Genomic DNA, 17,078 nt, shown 5'->3' with positions numbered 1-17,078 from the left:
GGGCAAAAAACATGAACAGAATTCTCTGTAGCACTGTTGAACAACTGAATCTGAGCTATTGAAAGTTGATACAAGAAACTATCAGTCAAGCATACGTTTCGTCAGCAAACATGACCCCCATAACCAAGGACTTCAGCTCGCCTCTGGCCAGTGACTTCACTAATCGAGCATTCTCCACGTGGTGTTTGTTCAATACAGCTAGCCGGTGGCAAAGCATTGGTTCGGGTTTACTCCGAAAGCCACCCAGACGGATGGGGCCGCCACAAAGTCAGCCGCATTGTTGTTGCAAGTTTCCCCGCATGCTCATAGACCGAGGTGCGTACGTGTATTCATGAAATCAGAAATGTCTACTACGCGATCTCTTCCGACAGCCCGCAACCCGGTGACCGGGTACTTTTTTCCGCTTGCCATTTTTTTCCACTTTTATGGATAGGGATCCTCAGAGGTCTTGGAGTGAAAGCGAGAGGTACGAGCAAAGTCCAAACTGTGGCCGCAGCTACTGTGTTACCCCGACGATATTGACTAATTACCTCCTATATCACACTAACTCATCACAACAGAACGATGTAGGTATAGAGAACCGTACAACCTCACTCGCATTTTGCTCCAGCCACGCGGTAAGCAACAAGTAATATATCGGATATTCTCCCCCGGCTTGACAGGTTCTCGGGTAATCAGCTGAGGATCCCTTTCCGGTTCCTCCCAGTTGCCATGGACCTTGCTCCTGGTTTCCTGCTTAGCAAGACTTTCCCGGACCACCAAATCGCCGGGTAAGCATCCTCCCGCACGGTTAACAGAGCCGACGAAGGGATGTCGAGAGGAGAGGCAAGGCGTGTGGGCTACCGCTAGTGTATAGGCTCATGTATCATAAACCACAGACGATGAACAAGGTAAAGGCACGTTAGGGTTGAGGATCTGTACATGCACATCGAGTTTAAACTCCGAAATTACAATATCCACATGATGTGTTGTATCAACATAAACAGGTAGGTACCCTTCAGCAACGTATTCGTATCTGCTCGTCACCGGTCGTCCTCTCACAGGCAATTCTCTCTAGCTGCAAGCCTTCAAGCCGCCATGCCAAGCACACTTACTTGTATCATCACATACACCTATGCAGCCATATACAAAGTTCCTAAACCTGAAATATCAACTCCATCAACAGAAGCATGTCAATCATCAAGTCCATATCCAAGGCCTCATCTTCTCGGAGGACCCTCAAACTTAGTCTTAATCTCCACCGACTCAACCGGACTGCCAGGCATAGGCGAGCCACTCCCCTTTTTCTTCAACATAACTCCACTAGCCGCAGTAAGAAGACCACTACTCCTCGACGTCTTCAGTGTAGGAAGAGTGGGCGGCGGAGGAGGAAGAAAGACAGACCCACCACCAGATTTCACGCCATCACTGCTAGCCGGCCGAGCGGGGGGCGGCGTCGTCTTTCGTTCCGACATTTTCTCTGGCACAGCAGGGTTCTCAAACACTCCCAGGCCAGGGCTTTGAGAGGGCGTCTGAATCCGAGGAGGCGCAGGTGAAGGGGCATGATACAATCTCTGATCCGTCCAGCCAGCCACACTCCCATTATCCAGCCTGCTCCCGGGACTGCTCAAAGCCAGACCAAACCCCATACCCGAGGTGGAGATAGGACTACTGAATGTGCTGCTGCTCCCGCTGGGGGGCGACAAAGGCGAGTTGTTGAGCACACCGTACTCGGCAGGGTTGTACTTACGGATACCTGGCGGGGGGGGCGGAAGTAGGGGCGAAGTGCTGCGGACAGATTCGGTGGCTGAAAGAGGAGAGTTGAAGTCGGATGAGGGAGAGGTCGAGGTATGGGCCTGTGGTGGCGGAGAAGGCGGGGGAGGGACGGTGGTTGTCAGGTGATGTAACGATGGGAGAGAGGCCAGGCCGTGCTTTTTGGTCGTGGCAGTGGTTGCTGTGCTGGCCGTCTCGATGTCATCGTGCACTGAATTACCAGAGGTAAGGGCTTCGTCGACGTGCTGTGGTGCTTGCCAGACACCAGAGCTGCTGTCTGGCTGGGGAAACCCTTGAGAACCGGGATTGTTGACGCCAGGCCAAAAACGAGGGGAGAGGATGTGTGTTTGGCACTGGAAGGACAAGGACGAGGTGTGGCGTCGGGATTTGATCTCACGTGTGCGTTTGTTCTGTCGACGGCGTACACAAACGAATGTCACAGCAGCTAGGAGCAACAGGAGAGCCACTGATCCGGCAGCGATGCCGATGATTGTGGAGGTTGGCAGGACAGGTCCCTCAGAACCTCCATCGTCCTCCAGTGTTGAAGGGTCAACAATCTGTATTTGGCCCTTAGTGAATACAGTACCGTTCAGGCCGAGAATTCCCGTTCCGGGAGCGGGCTGCTGCTCACATCCGGCTTGAAGGGCAATTAGGGCTGACAAGTTAGCTGGAATCCTTATCTGTGAAGGGTATATCACTCACAATTCGCTAAGTAGTCTGTTCTATGCTCAGCAGAGATGCACTGGATACAACTATCAAAGTTGGCTGGATCCATTGCCTCACCGTTACCAGCAGAGCAATAGGAGTAAGCTGTCGTGCTTCGAGGGTCAGGTATGCCATGTTGAATGCTTTCCTGAAGGACACCACAAGCTCTGCTTGTTGTGCATGGAGAAGACTCCGCGGTTCCATTAGGGAAGCCAAAAATACAATATGATGCCTTATATCTCAGATTATCTAACGATGTGAGCAGTTGTCCACAGGCTCATCAAACTGGACCTCCACTTACAAAGGAACCACTTGACATCGCTCTCAGAACCCTGGGCGAACGAGCTCTTCTGTAAGCAGGACATACAGCTCATAAACTTAGTACCCGTGTTGCTGTTGTAGTCGGCATCCTGGCACACAATGTCCGAGTTCAGCGTGCTGGACGAGTTGGGATCTGAGACATCGAGGTGAGGAGCGTCCAAGCATTCGCGGGCACAAGGTGAGTTTGGGCTCACTTGGAGAGCCCGGCTTGGTGAATTGGAGAAAAGAGTGACGAGAGTGAGAACCGCGGTCACTGTTGTCTGTTGGCGGGCCATTTTGTGGATTTGTATCTGGGGTGTGCGAGAAAAAAAATGGCCTTAGCTAAGTTCCCGGGACCAGCCACGGAATGAATGAACTAGATACACGAAGGACAGACCGTGATTATCAAGATAATATGAGTAAAAGAGGAATGCGAGTGAACAGAAGAGCAAGTCCAATGGCCAGGGACACAGCTGATGGGGATCGGGAAGCTGGGTGACACGGGCACAATTAAGACCCAAAGTTCACCACACAGCAGCCGCCGCACGACAACACACGAGGGCGTGGCGCCGCAATGTGACGAGAGCTAGTGATGCAGGTACAGCACATGGCCACAGGCGCGCGTTGAGGACAGAAAGCTAACAGCTCCTGCTCAATTGCCGACCCAGACAGACTGGTGAGTGTGATCTCATCGCTCTCCTTTCCCCTGATGGTCCTGCAAAGACTCTCGAGGCACGATTGCCAATCAAATCTGGACGTGCTAGTATGGCGAGCATTGATCGTCTCATTAGGTATTCACGTCGTCACAGTCGCCATTGGGAAACGGTTAGCGAAGGCAGAGATAAGCTTATTCGATTTCGCACTTTCTTCCGTTTCCTTTCTCTATGGTTCCATCATTTCGTTGTCTCCATGTGAGCTCGAAGGTCTTGATGGGGAAGACGACTAAACATGTTGGTTTTTAACTATCTCAACTCGTATTCCTAGACCAACAAGCTGTGTAACGGACGAATGGCCAGCAGGAACTTAGCAAAGGTGTGCTTGCAGCCAGGTGAGCAGCTCGCAAAAGTGCCAACCAAGAAGGAGAACAAGGAACAAACCTTGGTTAAGTGGGTCACTCTCCAGAGTTTAGCTTGGCTTGGCGGGCGCTTCACCCTTGCCAAGAACTGATCTGCAACTGGGCGATCTGGGCAAGGGCCGGGGTGCGTGGGAGCTTATCTGAGCCGTTCCCGCACGCTGATTGGCTATTTTCCATGGACCCTGGCAGACGTTGAGGAAGTGCCCACCTAGCGCTAAGCACCGGGAGGCTTCGTCTCCATCCACATCACCCACATCACGGTCGTTAAGATCATCGCATCTCGTCGAGGTGATGACAAAGCTCAGCGGACGTCAGCATCACCGTTGAGGCTGAGCCCGCCTGGCTGTGACGACAAGCGCCACTTCAGCACAAGCACACTAGATTACTCAGAAAACTATTTCCAAGATCGCAGAGGTTCAGGGTGTGCCATCCTGAATGGCAATATCGGCGACGAAACTCAACAGTCCCTGTGGTGTTGATGTGACCACCAGCTTGCAATTAGACTAGCGATGAGCTCCAACTCTTCAGCTTCCACCTTCGGAATTTCTGCTCAGCAAGTCATGTTACACAAGCAGGACACGCAGATTGGTCAGCACGGGCCACCACAAGGTGTCTTTCCTGTCGTGAGTAGCTTTGCCGCCGTTGCCGGCTTGCCCCTTACCGGAAAAGTCCCGAGAGGCAGAATATCTGCGGCCCGAAAGCGGCCTTCTGGGACATGAATCTCGGCCTTAAAACGCGTCACCATTCCAGCAACCCGGATCACAGCATTGCCTACACCTTGAAAGACCTGCTGATCGGATTCGAAGCGCCAGACAGTTTCCAGGGGAGGAGGTACTTGGTCGTGTCAGCAAGTAAAAACAAAATCCATTACAAACTCCTTAGCTCCATACATACCAGTATTCATACACCCAACCCTATCCAATGCCAGTGTCCTTTCCTCCAATCCACAAGTAGGCACAGCCCGTCCCTCATGAAACAGTGACATTTCCATTCGTAGCGGCGGCGATCGCCGCTCCAAACAGACATCTCCCCTGCTCGCAGTTCCCATGGAATACTATCCAACCTCCTCCCTCAGCCCAGGCTGCACCTCCTGGCGCGGTAATGTTGAATCCATCTCCTGTCTGAATCAACGGCTTTGCTCCCACCGCTCGTTTGAAAGGCCCCTTGACACTCCCCCCATCCGCTACCTTCGACACGGCATAGTTGACGCTGTAGAGCGGGCCATCCCAGCAATGGTTGCTGTACAGCAGGACATACACTCCCCCATCATCGTCATCTTTATCTCCATTCAGCAGCGCCAACTCTGGCGCCTCAACCAACGGCCCATCAACTGCAGCATCGCGATCTAGCACCTGCACAGGCTCTCCAATCAGCGTTACTCCATCAAGTGCATCGACCTCTTGTAACATGATGGGCGTGCCGCGCTCGGGGGAAACTCCGTTATTGCACTCGCCGCCTCCGCCGAGTGAGTTGCCGTCGACTTTGTACAGGATATATCGTCGCCCAGTGGCTGGGTCGACAAACCCTGAGGGATCGATCGCACCTCCTTGTGAGAGCGGGCAGATCAACGGTGTAGGCAGCGGCGTGTAAGGGCCGAGAGGCTCATTTGGGGGCGAGAGTGCTGCGCCGATGCAATGGAGCGTTGTGTCCGTTGTTGTGACGGTTGTGTTAGTGACGATGGTTGTGTTGTCAACAGGGTTCGCAGCCGACGTGGTGATGTTGATGGTTGTTGATGGATGTAGCGCCGAGTAGTACATGACATACTGGTATGTCTGGCTGGTATCACCGGCAGCGGTGAGGTTGATGCGTACCACGGACGGCGCCCAGGTTAGTGTATCTGTTGTCGGATTTTCTTGTGGGTAGGATGTCCAGTTTCCTGCTGTCGGTAGCGGATTTGCATCTGGAAGATATGTCCAGGGTCCTCCTAGTGCAGGGGCTGAGGCAGCTTGAATGTTCTTGAATGTCGTTGTTCCCGTGCTGTCGCTCAACACTGATTGCCATGACCCGGTTCCAAATCCATACCAGGTTCCTGACAGAGGATCTCGCACGATACATGGGTCTGGGAAATCGACCGCCAGTAGCGGGGTCTTGCTGTTGCTGCCGCTACTGGTGCTACCACCACTAGTAGTGTTGCTACCGCTGTTGGAATTGCTTCCATTGGCCCCCTCTTCTGGAGCAGCAGTAGTCTGGCCAGGCACCAGGCGAGGCATAGCCAGCAACGTTGTGAATGAAAACAACACGCAAGTCGGAATTAACATTGGAATCACTGTCGTCAACAGTGGGGTACAGCAATACGGCCATGGATAGTGCCAGACGCAATAGCGGTGGCAGCGGCAGCGTCGACACCTCCTGCTCCCTCGCCTTCTCCAGGCAGCTGGGGCGATGTAGATGTGTTGGGACTCGTAGGAGTTTGGATGATCGAGATGCCTCCGATGTAACGGTAGTAGCGGGGGCGGGGATCGACTTGTTGATCTGATGTTCTGGCTCTCTGAATTCTCAGCGAGGCTTCTGATTATCCTCGTCCTGTAGTTGCTGATAGTGTTGGTCATTGATCGTATCTTCTACCCAGCACTTGTGGCCAAGAGTCCAAGCTTGGTTGGATAGGCATCGCAGGTCGTTACCCAGAAATAATGCTTGGACTGGCTGGACTGTTAGCCTTTTGGAGGTAGGTGCTGACACATTACAGGAAGCGAATGGACTTTGGGCTCTGAATCAGCTTTGACTGTTGCATACCCATTAACGATAGAAGACAAGATGATTATCAACCCAAGACTCCGGCATAAAAAGACTATGTTGTGCTTATGAAGTCAGTCTTCCAGTGCCGAGCTCACACATCGGATGGTCCCTTGGCTCACATGCTCGGCATGCATAATCCGTGGCAAGTGCGACATACGTTTCTGCAAGGCACAGACAGACCTACAAGAGAGGAATGCTGATGAGGACATGTTGACGTTAACTGGCATAGGAATTCATTTGGATTGATTCCAGTGCCGCTATGTACAACTGATTGAAATGATGAGCAGGCATACCAAGTATCTATCGAAAAAGAGTTTTGAGTTGGGGGTGAGTAAGGCAACCCCTGACACCACTATCATGAAGGCTGTTGGATAACACAGTCGTTCACTTCCAAAGCACACAGTCACAAAAGTTAAGGGAACACAAGTAGGTATCTGAGGTTTTCACATTCACTAATCTTAGAGGTATTATGAACATCCCTCCACCCCAGATTTGCAACATGAACGTCGAAAATCAAAGAATCGACCAGACCATAGACCTACAAACAAATACCGGGGCCATTAACGCCATCTTTTTGTGTTCCATGAAACACAACCTAGCCAGCCCTGAAAACGCCAGATCAGCCCACCAAATGCTTTCATATAACAGAAAAATTTCCACGAAAACCTGAAGTCATGACAAGTTAAAGGATCACTCATCCTTGTCGGACTTCTTCTTCTCCTTTTTTTCTTTCTTCTCCTTCTTCAGGCGCTTGCGCTCAGCCTTCTCCTCAGCTGTCTCATCCTTCTTGCGCTTCTTAGAGTCGCTAGCATCGGCAGACTTCTCTTCAGACTCATTCTTCTCCTCCGGAGCAGGAAGGGCAGGAGTAGAAGGGGCAGCAGCGGCATCAGCACCAGCCGGAGCCGGGAGGGCAGGAGCCTCCGAAGAGGAAACATTGTAGTCCTTGTAACTCTGGAGCCAGGAAGCCGGGGTCTTCTCGTTAGGACGGCCATACTTGTCAAGAAGGCCAGAAGCCTTGAGCTTCTTCTTTTCACTGGCCACAGGACCCATGCCCCAGCGGCGAGGATACAGGTCGCGCTCCATGATGCAACGCTTGACCTTGGCGACACAACCATGGTCACAAGTAGCAAGCCTAGTAGACAGTCAGTCAGAGCCACAAAACGGACTGTGAGAAATCGAAGAACGTACTCAACAGCGCCCATCTGAGCAATAGCAATGGCAATAGCCTCACCCTTGGTGGTCATAAGCACAACCTAGATAAAGTTAGCATCACAGGTCATTCAACCGCGTTAACAATGGGGGATGACCACTCACCTCTTCTCCCTGCTCAATGCCCTGGTCGTAACGCAGGAGGCCCGGGATCATGAGCTTCGCACCATAGCAAACCGCATTTACGGCTGTATCCTTGACAACGAGCCTCTTGTATGTGCAAAGCAGGGTCTCAAGAGGCTGGATAACCTTGCGGAGAAGAGCTTCATCGCCGTTGTTATCATACTGCCACTGGGCATCGAGAACATCGTGCAGAGTAACAAGACTCCCATCGTCCTCAGACATAACACCGCTACGAACACGGCGCAACTCCTGCATGTGGGCGCCGACACCCAGCAGAAGACCAAGATGGACACACAAAGTACGAATATAAGTACCGGCCTCGCAAGAGACCCAGAAAACACCGAGATGACGCTCGTTATCAAACTCAAGCAGACGGCTCTTGTGGATCGTGCGGATACGGAGCTGGCGCTTAACAGCAGAAATCAGCGGGGGACGCTGGAACAGTGCGCCAGTCAGGGTTTCAAGGGCCTTAGCAAAAGCAGGCTCGCCGCCGGGAACAGTGTCGTGGAAGCGAATGCAGCAGACGTATTCCTTGCCCGCACCCTGCTGGGCCTTGACGAGACGCGTGGCGCGATCGATGCAGACAACTTGTCGAAGTCAGCGGGGCTGCACAATCAAGGATTTCAGAAGCGGACTTACTGAGACAGCCAGTGACCTTGGGATCCAAAGTACCGGAATGGCCGGTCTTGTCAACTCTGTGAAACAGATTGTCAGAAAAAGGCCGCCAATTTATTTGAAGCGATCAATAAATCGTCCAAAACATACCGGAGAATGCGTTTGATCCAAGCGACAACCTCGTGAGAGGAGGGATTGGAGGGCTTGTCGAGGTTGATGACACCGCTCGAGACGTAAGACTTTATATCACGGCTCCAGGGAGCAGAACCATGGTCGGGGATCGGAGTGAAGTGAGAAGTGCGAATCAGCATCTTGTCGTAGTTCTTGAGGAGACCAGGCCAGTTGCTGGTGTCGACCTCAGCCTTGGTGTTCTCAGGCTTGATGATGAACTCCGACTTGGCCGGGGCCTTCATGATGGCAGCTGAGCCCGACATCTTGACAATGATGGGACTGTGGTATTGCGCGTTGGCGAGGCTGTTTTGGAGTGAAGATGGCGCCCCACACAAGAGTCGGTGGATTGCGCAGAAGAAAACAGGCAGGTCAACAGCACAGCGCGCGCAATTGAGAATTGAGGAAGAAAGAAGAGAGAATGTAGGTGGAACGCGAAGAAGTTCACGAACTCGGCCGGCTGGCTGGATGGTGCAGTCGGACAGTCGCCGTACGATTTTCCACCAGGCGATGCAAACTGCAGAGGTTTTCGTCGGCTTGAGGAGGTTTCGAAGCAGAAAGTAGAGAAGTTGTACCTGAAATTTTTGCTGGCCTGCAGGTGTGGGGAACTCAAGCTTGACTCGCGCTAAACCAAAAGCGTACTAATCACGTGAAGATAAGCTCATTATCATAGACATGGCATTGCGGGCGTTGTGCGTGTGGCCAGTGCGCTTGGAGCGCTCTCCCATACGCGCACCAGCCAATGTTTATTGAACAAGCAACTCCTAATATTGTCTTAAAAGGCCATTCCTATTCAACTCTGTTCAAGCCATTCTTTTGCAAGGTTCTTCTGCCTTTACCTATGTTCTAAGGACAACATGGGTAACAACTAACAAAAACTCAACAACCCCAGTAGCCCCCAAGCAAGCTAACAGGCACGGTGTGAACTATCTCGAGGGCTTAGCCAGCTTCAGTCACCAATGCATCGCAGATCGGTTTGTATCGTGATTATTGGAAACTCATTGGCTAGAGGTGCCGTTTGTATATGCGTATTACTTCAGCTGCCTTATGGGAGGATACACATGTTTCCGTATCCTAGTCCAAAGTAGTTGTAGTGCCCAGTAAACACCCTTCAAACAGATTACCACATGAGCGTGGGCTTGCCGCACAGGAGTTTAAATGCCCAAACCCATCTCAAACTGCAATCACAAACTTAGCTGGGTATTAAATACAGTAAACAGATTAAATAGACAAAGCGATGCCGCCGCTTTCAAGCCTACAGCATTCATGACACCTCGACCCCTGTCTGAGCAAGTTGCTCCCTTGACCCCTTCCTTGATCTGCCATACCCGGGGTGTTGGAGCACCGGGACTTTTGCCTGAGGTAATGAGGGCGTACTATAGGCATATGTTCCTACGGCTCCTTGTTGCTGCTGTTGTTGCCGTCCCTGACTTCCCCCATAGGGACTCTCCACCTCACGCAACTCGTACAACTCCACCCCTCTCTCAGGCTCCTTCCCCTTCGACTCGATCGGATACCCATTCTCATTAAGATTGTCGAGATTTATGCGGATGGTGTTGCCAAGGCTTTGATTTGATGTTTTTGATTGTAGGTTGGCATCCTCACCACCAAGGACAATTCCAAGACCATTACCCATCTGCTGTTCACGCTGTCCTTGCATCTGCATGAATATCTTCTCCTGAGATGCTGTTGGCCACCCCTGTTGTTGCTGTTGTTGTTGTTGTTGTTGCTGTGGCGGTGGTGGCGGTGATGGCGGTGGTGGTGGTGGTGGTGGTGGTGGTGGTGATGATGACAGTTGTTGGGTTTGATATTGCTGATTTAGCGCTGCCATCATCTGGTCAATCTGCTGCTGCGTTAGCGGCACAGTAGGCCAGTTGGCAGTAGTTGACACAGAAACGGGGCTGTTGAACTGGCTCGTATAAGGACTGAAGTAGCGAGGGAACGGGCCGTCAGTGCCGGCGCTCACGGGGCTCTCATTGTCCCAGCTGCGAAGGGGACGTTGGCTGACGGGCGTCTCAAACATGTCCGGACCAGAGCTAGGGCTGCCGCCATATCGGGTCTTGGGGTGAGACCAATTCTGACCTCCTCCTGCTCCCCTTTCTCCAGCTTGCCGAGCCTTGAGCTCGCGAAGGAAACGTTTGCGCCTCCGCTTACCATTCATGACGATACAAAAGCCGGTCAGAGCCAAGATGAAAGCTAATCCTCCGAATGCAATGCCGACGCGAGCGCCGAGGGAGACAGGACCGTAGTCGGGTGTTGGAAGAGACGAGAGTGCTGGCTCTGGCGGAACGATCTTAATTTGCTTATCGCCAAAGATGTCACCTTCGATGGAAAGCGTCCTGCCAGATTCGGGCTTTTGCTCGCATGCTGCCTCCAAGATCAACATGTAATTGCTCTTGATGATGCCGTCATCCATTTGAGCAAGGCACGGGGCACAGTTGTTATGCAGCATGTCCTGCTCCCAGTTCCGGCAGTAATCAAAGGCCCCCACCGAGGTCGAGAAGTTTTGATACGTGATCGCATCTTGGAGCTCTCCGCAAGCAAGCCTTCAGAGTTTAGTTAGGTGTTAACAAGCACGTCTTCAGAGCATTACTTACCGTGTCACACACGGGTTGGTTGGCCCGTTATAGAAGCAATGAAGTGAATTCAACCTCAGATTATCTGAAAGGTCAGTGCGTGTTAACCAGCCATCCTTGAACGGCCAGAAACATACAGAGTAGCCATTGCAGGTCCGTTTCCTTGTTTTCCGCGACGTAGGTGCTGGTAGCTAGACATTGGATGCACTGCTCCCATACGAAGCCCGTCGAAGTCTTTTTGATGGTAGCTGTGTCGCAAGGGATCTCGTCTTTGGCCGTGGACGAGAGCACATTGCCACAATATCTGGCACACGGTGATCCAGGGGCAATGCGTAGTGCGCTTACCAGCGACACTGACACAGCCGTTAGGACAAGGCTGGGAGTGTCAGGCCGCATCTTGATATCCTCCCCCTAGCACGCACTGTTCCGTGCCGTCCAGCCAGGGATTCTGTTTGTCTAGAGATCTTGAGGTTGAAACGGAGGTCGGGACGTGATTCGGGCAGGTATGAGGATTCTGCGTCCTGGCTGCCGGGGGACGGCAATACTGCAGCTCCAGGTCAAGGCTGAGCTTATTGTTGTGTAGGTAATTGTTACGACATGGCAATCCGCGTGTCTCTAACGAAGCTTCTTTGAGTCCACACCGGCGACACCGGGGGATAAAGAGAGGTCTCGAGAAGCAAAGGAAGATCCGAGGTCCGGGGATCGAGCTCTACAAGGAGCGTATTGGAATAGTGTATATGAAAACAGTCACGCAGGCGTTGAGGGATGCAGAGCCATGCGCTAGCATAGAGCCTAGAGGCACGGAACTTCAGAACAAGGCAGGGAGTGACGTGATGTTGGCGAAAGAAAGACTTGGGGTTGTTGGTGGAAGGTGGTGGATAGCCGAAACCCGTTGTCACGTTAAGGTGGCGCACATTGCGCGGCTCAATCAACGGCTGTCCACCAAGCTGTTCGCAAGCCACGAGACAGCCGATTCATCAAAGATGAGTGAATCGGAAGGAGAATCGTAGCAGATCTGAGAGGTGTTCGCCTGAGACCTTGTAGTGCCTGAAAAGCGCAGAAAAAAACCACTGGTTCCCCTCCCCTGTGCTCCCCGAACCTGGAACACCGCCCCGATCGACACCACCGCAACAGTTGCCTATGCTGCTGTGCTATGGAGCCGGGCAGCTAGCCGGCCAGCCCCCATAGTTTGATCTGTCAAAACGGTCCGCAGTCGCGGAGAATCGGGAAACGGACTTGACAAGCATGCAATGACGACCACTTCGCGCCGCTGGGCGGCAGAGGCCTGCAGCGGACTCGAGCCAATGCATTGTGAGCTGGGAGATGGATGGCGATTGACCAGTCGCGCGTCGACGTCCGGGTGCTCTCTACAAGGCCCCCTGCAAGCCCTTCATGGCCCCCACGGGCATCACGCATTTTTGATTGGCTGTCACCAGCTTTCAATGTCTGCGCCAATGGACGGAGATCCAGCCAATCATATGCATTCCTTTCTCTCCAAGCTGACAGCCCCCAATCCGGGCTTCCCCGCTTTGCAACCGTCAAGAAAGCTCACTTGGGAATAGAAACTGCAACTGCACCCTTTCTCTCCTTTGCTCGTCACCCTTTTCTGCTTTGGGGATTACACCAGAGCTCTGGTTGCATCCGGCCTCAAAAGCCGTTATTTATGTCATCCAGAGTGGGCCGATAATTGACCAAGCATTGCCACAAGAGATTGCGAAAAAAAGCTTGTCAAGAGCTTGTCCCAGGTTTGGGGTCGAGCTTCCTGGTCGCTTCCCAGCCCCCGGAGCTGTGATGCTGGCTATAAGCCCTCAACATGTTGATGAGGTCAATGCGCGCTGACAATTTGTGAGCTGACTTGGTTCTAGTCTGTGACTGGCGCCCTGGAGCGGCCCGAAACAGCTCACCTTCCTGATCCTGTCACGGTGCGCGCATGCAAAAAGCAAGACGCACGATTGCACAAGCTACAACTGCAGAAAAGCCACAAACCTCACCGGACGTGAAAAACTCCGTAGTATTATTCACATAAAGATTCCGGCAGTTTGGGTTTGCCGTCGGAGTTGATAAACCCCCTTTATTTGCTGTATGTTCCTGCCGTGTAAGCATTCAGTATTGTTGCAAACCAGTGAGTCTAAGACGCTGGCCAGAGCAGATAATGAGGGATGGTATCCATAAGTTATCTGGGTGAGGCTGGACGTTGGAGGGGACAGCCATGTGTATCTGTCATCACTTATATTGCCTACATCGGTAAATAATGCTGCAGCACGCAGTGAGCTTTACCATCGGTGCCTCGCAGAGAACAGTATCCGAATGGGGGTGTGAGGAGCTAATGTAGCGTCAGCGGCTAAAGTGGTCAGCTTGTCACACCTTCGCTGTGATGGTGGCTCCGGCAGTCACACCGTGCACTGTCCAAGGTGAGCGGACAAAACTTGGACTGTTTACGATAACCTTGCTGTCCAAGTAATCCAAGATGCTTTATTAGTCCACATTGTGCATGACGTCTAAAATGCCAAGCAGGAGAATTCTCGACCTCTTTTTTTTACATTCATATTTAATGCCAAACCTATAGGATAAGCATACTAATGATGTAATGTTATAAGAGTCATGATGCTTCACCAGAACATGCTTATAAACCTTGCAGGAACCCCTGAACCCCTTCAAAGTCTGTATCCAGCACCACGCAGTTCATTACAGGAATATCTTCCTTTGCTATCAAGCCTTCACCTGCCCCAGCCACATTCCTTCATCCTCCTCATCAACTCCCTTCGTTGCTATGCCGACATTGACCTCAGTAACAGCAATACCTGCCTTCATGCCGACATCAGCACCAACACCGCCCAAGATCCTCTTCCCAGCCACAACCTGACTATGATCGTAGGTATACTTGTGGCTCGAAACCAGATCTCTCAGTCTTGTACCCATCATCGCTGCTCCGCTCATGGCCATATCCCGAATCACCATCATCATCCTCGCAATCATGCCCCAACTCATGTTGACCATCTTCCTTGCGGAAGAACAGTCCCTGAACCCTCTGCAGTGCTGACGTCCCTTTATCATGGGGGCTGTCGTCAGTGGTTGAAAGAGATGACGATGTAGTTAGACTCGGTTCAGAAGATGTTGGAACATTGCTAGTGGGAGTCATTGTTGATGCTGTGGTATGGAGCGCCGTCGATGGACTATCAAAAATAAAGAGGTCTTCCTCTTCCATCGTATTGTCGGGTTCGAACCTGCTTGCATATTGCTGTTGGGAAGCTCCGGAGTTCTGGGCAGAATGTTGAACAGGCTGCTTGACATGGAGAGTTTTGCTCGTGCTAGCAAAACTCCTTGTAGTATTGTAGATGGGTCCTGCCCAGCTCGCTGGCCTGGGTGTTAAGAGTCTTCGGTAGGCATGAGTATAAACAACTGTCTCCCCATTTTCGTCCATGTTCGTCTTCAAGCATTGAGTTTGGCTTGAGGCATCCGCAGCTGCAGGCTGCGGATTTTTCGATGTTACACTATTATGGCCTTTGGTATCGTCAATGCGCGGTAAATTATCGGAAGAGCTGAGTAATGTTCGCCCGTCGCCAGGAGCTGGCTGCGTGTTCTCCGAGGTAGAAGTCGAGTCAGGACGAAGGCGTAACTCGTCGGGCGCTTCTGTACCTGAAGCCAGCGTCACCTCCTTAGTAGCAACAGAGTACTCGCCTACCCTATCTTGAAGTTTACTGTCCTCGCTCCGTTCGCTGCATTCAGTAGTCTCCTCCTTCACCTCAACTCCCAAACTATAACCTTCCTCTTGCAACTCTGGTTTGTCATTCCCAGGTTTGGGCTTAGCAACTCGCTGCTCTTTCTCTTCCTCCTCTTCCTGAACTGACTCCTTAAGCGCTGACAGAGTTGGCCCATGCCTCCAGAACCATCCGCCCGGCTTTGGATCAATGGGCGTTCCAGTCCATCCATCGTCATCAAATGGCGTTATGGGTGTCATACAAGCACCACCGGTGAACAGCGTTGATGAGTTGTCGCCATAATACCACGGATATGGGCTTGGCTTTGATTGATATCTCGACGCTGAGCTTGGAATGGTCAGTTTCGGGCGCGGCGGTCTCCGAACGATCGCTGGAGAAAGCGGCAAGCCAGGAGTATCGACGGCGATATCGGTGACAGCACTGTTCAGAGAAGTGTAGTTGTCCGTATGAGCACGTGAGGCTATGGGAGGTATCTGCAACCTGGTAGGAGATTTGCTGTGAACTGGAGATCCGGCTTCGTTTTCTGGAGGGGCCAACCATGGAAGACGAGGGGATGTTGCGCTCCGAGGCGATGTATGGACATACATTTCGATATTCGGTCTTGAAACTTGGGGTTCGTGTGTGAGCGGTTCAGTGACTGCGGCAGTTTGAACGGTAGACCCTGGAACAGGACTAGGGCCAACTTCGAAAGAAGTCCCTGGTAGTGGCCAGTTTGGCTCAGTCAGCTCATCCTCAAATTCAAGCCCTATATCCAGCTTGTTGGCTGCACTTTCAGCGGCAACCTCATCGGCATCTGTCAATTTCATTCTGGGTGGCTGACTGGTGTCGACAATAAGCAATCCAGTCTCACCGCGACCGAGAACTCCGTAAACGAAAACTTCCCCCAGCTTGACTCCCAAAACAGCACTTGTGCCGGTGTATGTGGCGTCATACTCTGTCCCAGTCCTGTTGCAAAACACAAAGATGATCTCATCCCCATCGTTTGAGCGGACCAGGGGCTCAAGGCGCTGGACCCAGTAGACGAGTGTATCAAGATCAGGCTCGTGAGGGTTGTGTAAAAATTGTGCAGGGTTCTGTAGAGTTTGCCAGGCCATGCTCACGATAATCACATTTGAATCCGAGTCCAGGGCATGGTAGGCAAACTCAAAATCATCCCATGGAGCCTCAAGTTTATAAGGACTGAGTGAAGTTAGCATGCTGCTTCACATCAAAATATTTCATGATACATACTTGACATCTGTACTGATGCCCAAAGCCACGTTTCCGAGACCCGGGATGTTGCCATGGAAGAAGCCCTCGGGACCTTCCAAGGCCCATGTTTCGTCGGTGTAGTAAAGAAACGACTTGCGGTAATTGACCACGATGTCCCCGTCGCCGCTGACAACGACGGCCGAGTTGTAGTACTCTGGAGAGGCTGGCCATTTGGCAGATGGATCAACTTTCTCCGGGTAACCCACGACAACTGTGCAGTCGTACTTGAGCGCCGTTGCTTTAGCCCAGAGAGAGGTGATCCCCGAGCCGAGCCCTTCAAGGTACGGGTTGATGTGTTGCAACGACTGAAAGTTGTACCCTACTCTTGGGTCAGTACCTGAGATATTCTCATCGCGTGAAGGACATAGTTCAATATCACCGGGCCGCGACTTACCCGTGAAGGCAAGCTCCGGCAGAACGAGCAAGTCTAAACGTTCAAGTTCGTCTTGAGCTGCATTACTGAGAATCTCATCTGCGCGGCTTAGATTGTTATTGACGTCGCCCAACTGCGGGGCAAACTGCAAACATGCTATCCTCATGGCTCCAGCCAGCCGGCGCCACAACGCCGGGCACGGCTTGGATCGATGAATGAAATTGACGGGTACAGCACGCTTGATATAACCCCAACAATTGTTGTGGGATAAAGAAACCGTTTCCAGGACAAAGTGAAGTCAGCACCGCTATCAGTCCGTAGCCAGCCTGTCTGCATGGATCGTGTGGAATGAGACAATCCAAATATTGTTATGAACCGAAGGCCGACGTATGGACCCCAGTGCGATGGAAGACATGGGAAAGGAGAAGAGCCCAAAGAGACGGGCGGCCAGCGGGAGGAGCATTGGGACCTGGAGA

At 52.1% G+C, this 17,078-nt stretch overlaps 4 protein-coding genes across 4 annotated transcripts; all 4 read right to left on the bottom strand.

Moving 5' to 3' along the window:
* Positions 1 to 1,199: 1,199 nt before the first annotated feature.
* Positions 1,200 to 3,053, bottom strand: CTHT_0066630 (uncharacterized protein; the record flags this gene model as incomplete). Its single annotated transcript, XM_006696896.1, has 3 exons — positions 1,200 to 2,389; positions 2,455 to 2,562; positions 2,759 to 3,053. The coding sequence occupies 3 exons, from the start codon at positions 3,051 to 3,053 to the stop codon at positions 1,200 to 1,202; spliced, it is 1,593 nt and encodes a 530-aa protein (XP_006696959.1).
* A 1,747-nt stretch (positions 3,054 to 4,800) lies between these two features.
* On the bottom strand, positions 4,801 to 6,042 carry CTHT_0066620 (hydrolase-like protein; the record flags this gene model as incomplete). The annotated part of the gene is made up of 1 exon (XM_006696895.1): positions 4,801 to 6,042. The coding sequence occupies one exon, from the start codon at positions 6,040 to 6,042 to the stop codon at positions 4,801 to 4,803; it is 1,242 nt and encodes a 413-aa protein (XP_006696958.1).
* Positions 6,043 to 7,258: 1,216 nt separating this feature from the next.
* CTHT_0066610 (centromere/microtubule binding protein cbf5-like protein) lies at positions 7,259 to 11,655 on the bottom strand (the record flags this gene model as incomplete). Its single annotated transcript, XM_006696894.1, has 8 exons — positions 7,259 to 7,700; positions 7,757 to 7,821; positions 7,883 to 8,487; positions 8,540 to 8,595; positions 8,666 to 8,989; positions 10,012 to 11,229; positions 11,281 to 11,344; positions 11,397 to 11,655. The coding sequence occupies 8 exons, from the start codon at positions 11,653 to 11,655 to the stop codon at positions 7,259 to 7,261; spliced, it is 3,033 nt and encodes a 1,010-aa protein (XP_006696957.1).
* A 2,313-nt stretch (positions 11,656 to 13,968) lies between these two features.
* On the bottom strand, positions 13,969 to 16,768 carry CTHT_0066600 (putative N-terminal asparagine protein; the record flags this gene model as incomplete). Its single annotated transcript, XM_006696893.1, has 4 exons — positions 13,969 to 14,122; positions 14,175 to 16,157; positions 16,209 to 16,548; positions 16,624 to 16,768. The coding sequence occupies 4 exons, from the start codon at positions 16,766 to 16,768 to the stop codon at positions 13,969 to 13,971; spliced, it is 2,622 nt and encodes an 873-aa protein (XP_006696956.1).
* Between the last annotated feature and the right edge of the window lie 310 nt (positions 16,769 to 17,078).

This window comes from Thermochaetoides thermophila (assembly GCF_000221225.1).
Source record: "Thermochaetoides thermophila DSM 1495 unplaced genomic scaffold scf7180000011822, whole genome shotgun sequence".
Lineage (NCBI taxonomy): Eukaryota > Fungi > Ascomycota > Sordariomycetes > Sordariales > Chaetomiaceae > Thermochaetoides > Thermochaetoides thermophila.
This window is presented reverse-complemented; position numbering and strand designations above follow the sequence as displayed.